Source organism: Sinocyclocheilus rhinocerous, unplaced genomic scaffold (assembly GCF_001515625.1).
Source record: "Sinocyclocheilus rhinocerous isolate Xijiao unplaced genomic scaffold, SAMN03320098_v1.1 scaffold797, whole genome shotgun sequence".
In the NCBI taxonomy this organism is placed as follows: Eukaryota; Metazoa; Chordata; class Actinopteri; order Cypriniformes; family Cyprinidae; genus Sinocyclocheilus; species Sinocyclocheilus rhinocerous.
The window spans coordinates 840,483-845,893 of NW_015632978.1; the positions used below are offsets into that span (position 1 = coordinate 840,483).

The following is a 5,411-nucleotide window of genomic DNA, read 5'->3' on the forward strand; positions in this document are numbered from 1 at the left end:
GTGAGCTTCCCATCCTCACTGCTCACACCAGTCTGCAGACATTTCAGATCCTGCAAAGATGCACAAACACAATACAAAAGCAGTCATTTTAACAGCATAATGTCATCTGATTTCTGTATTGGAAGTAATAAAATGATCTTATTTATATTTTTGTTTCAGGTTTTCCCTTTTTTTCACAAATGCCGCCGTCACCTTGCCTTGCAGGTCCTGCTCCACCACAAAAGATCTCCAGCAAATGCACAGAAATCAAGAATCAGAAAAGTGCTGTAATAGTTGTTTGAAATTACAATAATTAATATAAACTACAACTTAAGATTTAAAATATGTTTATATAGCATTCCTTCATCAGTCACTCTGCAGCGGATAAACACACGCGTGTCTCATCCGTCCCTGTAACATCCAGACAAGAGTCAAGTCGCCTCTGTGATTTATCTGCTCAATACTGCATTTTTATGTTGAGGTAGTTGCTGATGTAACTCGCTTTTTATTCAACACAAATGTTCCTTAAATTATCAATATTACAAATGGACAAATAAAATAGATAACTTATGTTTAGTTACTTTATGTAGATTTGTTTGTTTACATTACTTACATTCATCAAAAACAGTGTTGACAACAGTGAATTCTACATAAGACTGATTTAAGGAGCCGATGGCATCTTCCTCCCCTTAGTGATGATGCCATTTCAGATGAATCCCTTGAGCTTGTTGCCCTGGTGTTTGGGGTTAAATTTGAAAAGACAGATGTCCCAGAGCCAGAACTGCTGCAGAGCTCTCTGTAAACCCAAGTCATCCTCTTCAATAATGCAGGAAGCCACATGTGACGGGCACATGGCCATGCATTCAGCAGAGCATGCCTGCAGGGAGGAACACACTCTTGGGGATAATGGCGGACGGGTGTGTCTTTTCCTCTCTTTGTGTATGCTTCTAAACGTCCCTCTGTTTTCATCGAGCCATTATTTAACAGGTCTTTATTTATAACAGCTCTGCAGTAATGAATTTATGATGATTGGATTGAAGTTTGCAGTGGCTGAAAGACAAATTAATAGAAAAGACCACAGGCAATTGTGACATTTTTTTTTGTACATTTTTCTTTACAAACCGAGGCTCATAAATGAGCTACTTTTTTGGTATAGGTAACAATTACATGTTCCAGCAGTAATAATACCATTAAATGCATTATATTTCATAGATATTGTTTCAATTGATCCAAACACACAGTTACAGTTTTGCAGGGTCTCCTTCAAAACCTTCAAACATCAAGCTTTAAGAGAAACTTCAAACATTGTGGTCTTTCTTCTCAAAGTCAACATCAAGATTGTCTTGAACGTTTGATCTATTTAAAGAAATTTAATGTGTTACAGTTGTGTTGCAATACATTACAATACATTATGATCATGGCTAAGTACAGCATAATGTCTTGCAGTTTATTCTTAAAAACTATGATTTAACAAATTGTGAGCTATGATTTAACAAATTGCAGATTATGACCAATTCAAATAACCTGGGCTCAAATATTTCCTTGTGTTTTGTTGCCCTCTGCTGTTTAGTATGATAACAGGGTGCTTTAAATATTTATCCATTTCTGTATTCATATTTGAAATATATTAAATTCAGATAGAGTTATTATATAATGGTCCATAAAGCATTTAATAACATAAATTCTATAATATAATACAATGGATACCAGAGGAGGCGTTGTAAACACTGTTCTGTCTCTTTAAGAAAGTCCAGGCTGTCTTCTTGACGCTTGATTTTGACGTCAGAGCCGCTTTCCGTGCCACATGCTTTGAAGGAGTCAATTTATCCCTGTAATTTTTCCAAAAACATCTCGGAATAGACACATATTTTTATGGATAAAGACAGTATTTTACATGGAAATATACTGGTTACTCTTTCGAAGTAAGAGTCACATCAAATAAAAGTGTTTTGCAGTTACTGTTTTAAAGAGTACATGAGCGGATCACCGCAGAGTTTATTGGGGTTGTTATTTTAGATATTTCACATGATTTCTAATATGCCGTCTCTCTCATGTTAGTCTGTAATAGCTGTCACATCTAATTATGGCTCTTCCGGAGAAGAATGAAGTTACAGCAGACCTAGAAACACAACCCATGGTCAAAGAAGAAGAGTTAAATGACTCTAAACAAGAGGAAGATGAGAATGCAGATGGTGTAGAAGATGCTGATCAAGAGATGACCTGTGAAGATGACAATGATGATGGTGAAGCCCTTGACCTGGATAGAAATGAAGAAGATGAGCCTGAGAAACCAAAGGGCAAGAAATGGATTCCAGGTATCGTGTATTTGGGACACATTCCTCCGAGAATGAGACCAAAACACATGCGGACTATGCTGAGTGTGTACGGAGAGATCGGGAGGATCTTCCTACAGCCTGAAGGTAAAACTACAGTACTTTACAATAGACAATAGATAGACAGACAGTAGACCGTAATAGACATGTATACTGTCTTACAGCCACATTTTTTAAATCAAACTCGTTGTTTTGTGGCTTTTAGTCGATGTCCATTAGCTCTGGGGTCATCTATATTCGTGAAAGTACTAAATTATACAGCCTGAAGGTAAAACTACAGTACTTTACAATAGACCGTAATAGACATGTATACTGTCTTACAGCCACATTTTTTAAATCAAAATCGTTGTTTTGTGGCTTTTAGTCGATGTCCATTAGCTCTGGGGTCATCTATATTCGTGAAAGTACTAAATTAAACCATTAAATCAAACTAACTTTTACAGATAAAGTCTCTTCTTCTTACCGAGGCTATATTTATTCAATCAAAATTACAGTGAGCGGTCATTTTGTGAAATATTGAACTGTTTTCTGGTTGAATATATATTAAAATGTAATTTATTACAGTGATGCAAAGCTGAATTTTCAGCAGCCATTACTTTAGTCTTCAGTGTCACATGATGATCCATCCTTCAGATGTGCTGCTCAAGAAAGGCTTCTTATTATTACCGATGTGGAAAACTGCTGCTAGTGTTTTTGTGGAAACCATGATGCACTACCATTTTGGAGTACAAAAGTTTGAGGTAAGTAAGCTTTTGTCCAGTAAGGATGCATTCAATTAGTCAAAAGTGACAGTTGAGACATTTATTTGTTACAAAAATTTCTCTTTCAAATAAAATTCTGTTCTTTCTATTCATCAAAGAATCCTGTAAAAAAAAAAAAAGTATCATAGTTTCCACAGAAAAATAAGCAGCAAAAACTGTTTTGCAACACTGATAATAATAAAAAGCTTCACTAACAATTGATAACATCTGAGCACCAAATCAGCATATTTGAATGATTTCTGAATCATGTGACATTGAAGACTGGAGTAATGATGCTGGAAATTCCCCCACAAAATGATATCTTGTATCAAAGTGCATGTTTTCATGTTTGACAAACTTTCCATATAAACATTTTTTGTGACTCTTTTCTAGATCGTTGTGTGAAAAGAAAGAAAAAGAAGGCAGGAAGCAATTCATCCAGTTTCACGGAGGGCTGGGTGGAGTTCAGAGACAAGCGCATCGCTAAGAGAGTCGCAGCCAGTCTGCACAACACACCCATGGCCAACAAGAAGAAGAGCCGCTTCAGCAGCGACCTGTGGTCCATTAAGGTACATAATACGGATATACTACCATTCTAAACGTCTCTGGTCAGTAAGATTTTTTTTAAAGGAATTAATACTTTTTTTTCAGCCAGGATACATTTAATTGATGAAAAGTGAATATTAGAATGATTTCTGAAGGATCATGTGACACTGGAGACTGGAGTTATGATGCTGAGATTTCAGCATTGCGTCCCAGAAATAAGTTGCATTTTAAAATATATTGAAATAGAAAATATTGATTTTTACTTGTAATATAATTTTACAGTGTTACTGTTTTTACTGTATTTTTCATCAAATAAATGCAGCCTTGGTGTGCATAAGAGACTTTTCAAAAACATAAAAAAATCTTACTAACCCCAGACTTTTTTGAGTACCTAAAATTCATCATATATGAAGCTGTATAGTTACTTTTCCTCTCTCTTTTTCATTAAGTATCTGCACAGGTTCCAGTGGTGCCATCTCAGCGAACGATTGGCTTACGAGCAGACGGTGTATCATCAGCGTATGAGAACCGAAATCTCCCAGGCGAAGAAGGAGACCAACTTCTACCTGGCTAGTGTGGAAAAGAGCCAGAAGCTGGAGAACCTAAGGAAGAAGAAGGAGAAGAAGGGAGAGGTCGTAGAGGAGAAGACGTGGGACTACAAACAGCGACCTACAGAAGAGGAGATCCACCTGAAACGGTTTAAGAACAAAGGCTTGTCCAAGAAGAACCTCCAGAAGGCACAACAGAAGAGCAAAACCATCCAGGACAAAGCTCAATCGAACGTTTCCCTCCTGGCCAAGATCTTCAGTAGTGGAAGGGCTCAAGAGTGATATTCTGAGAACGAGTTTACATTCAAGTTTTGGTGAATCATCAATTTTTCAGACATTTTTTCCCCCTGTATTTGTACAGTATACATGCTGTTCAACATACAATCTTTAAAGCAGCACTATGTAACTTTTGGCGCTCTAGCGGTTAATAAACAGAACTGCACACATCCCGCGGAAGAACATTCCAACCGGAGCTACTTCTCAAAGTTTATGTCTATGGCGATTCACGCAGGTATGTGTTACTCCGCAGCGGTGTCGACCCGACCAGGCTACAATAGTCCAAATATAAGTACTTATTAAAAGTGTACCGTAGTGATAAGACAAAAACGCGGTTTGGAAGATGAATTCATGATGTACTCGCTCATTATATACATTTTGCAAATTTTGAACACAGAAAAAGTTACATAGTGCTGCTTTAAACAAATGTTCTACTTGTACTATGTTTTTGACACAGACCAGATATAAACCGCATATAGATTGTTCTGATTGACGGTTTCATACTTTCAGAGTAAAAACACTGTATAACTCACACAAAAATGACCCACCATTGTAAAAAACAGTGCTCTATTTTCCCATGAAAAGAGGCTTAACGTCTTCTGAAAGTATAATGCATTGTTCATTCATTAAATTGTTCTCTAATTCTATACCATGCCTGTTTGAAAAATTAGCAAAAGTAATTCTTTAAAGGTGGGGTATGTATTTTTTCAAAAACGTTTTAGAAAACTGAGTCGGGCAGAGTAACAAAACAAACTTGTAGCCAATCAGCAGTACGGGGCGTGTCTACTCAAGATGCGGAGGAGAGAGCGTTCAGTGCACAGGACGGACATTAGCCGAGCCGAGCGACGACAGAAAGATAGAGATAGCGAGTAAAAAGCAAAAGAGGAAAACGTCTGCGGAACAAAAGAATGTTTACGATAAGGCAAGAAGTAGGACCCGTGTAAATATCAGATCAGCTTTCCAGCGCTGGAGAGAACTCAAGGAGCGGA

The 5,411-nt window shown here is 37.2% G+C and overlaps 1 protein-coding gene across 4 annotated transcripts; it reads left to right on the forward strand.

Moving 5' to 3' along the window:
* The first annotated feature begins 1,757 nt into the window (after positions 1-1,757).
* On the forward strand, positions 1,758-4,594 carry LOC107743137 (activator of basal transcription 1-like). Of its 4 annotated transcripts, XM_016556263.1 has the most exons (5): positions 1,758-1,901; positions 2,038-2,171; positions 2,220-2,399; positions 3,446-3,621; positions 4,048-4,594. In XM_016556263.1, exons 2-5 carry the CDS (start codon positions 2,063-2,065, stop codon positions 4,426-4,428), a joined length of 846 nt encoding a protein of 281 aa, XP_016411749.1. In that variant the 5' UTR covers positions 1,758-1,901; positions 2,038-2,062; the 3' UTR covers positions 4,429-4,594. The 4 variants fall into 4 exon arrangements, with proteins under 4 accessions (XP_016411749.1, XP_016411748.1, XP_016411746.1 ...); XM_016556262.1 differs by having other exon boundaries at positions 1,758-1,949; positions 2,038-2,399; XM_016556260.1 differs by having other exon boundaries at positions 2,038-2,399.
* The last annotated feature ends 817 nt before the right edge of the window (positions 4,595-5,411 follow it).

Excerpts from the sequence above, each read along its gene's own strand:
- LOC107743137 (XM_016556262.1), top strand. The coding sequence starts at position 2,063 with ATGGCTCTTCCGGAGAAGAATGAAGTTACAGCAGACCTAGAAACACAA. Across the intron at positions 2,400-3,445 it reads GATCTTCCTACAGCCTGAAG|ATCGTTGTGTGAAAAGAAAG; the intron begins GTAAAACTACAG and ends ACTCTTTTCTAG. Across the intron at positions 3,622-4,047 it reads GCGACCTGTGGTCCATTAAG|TATCTGCACAGGTTCCAGTG; the intron begins GTACATAATACG and ends TTTTTCATTAAG.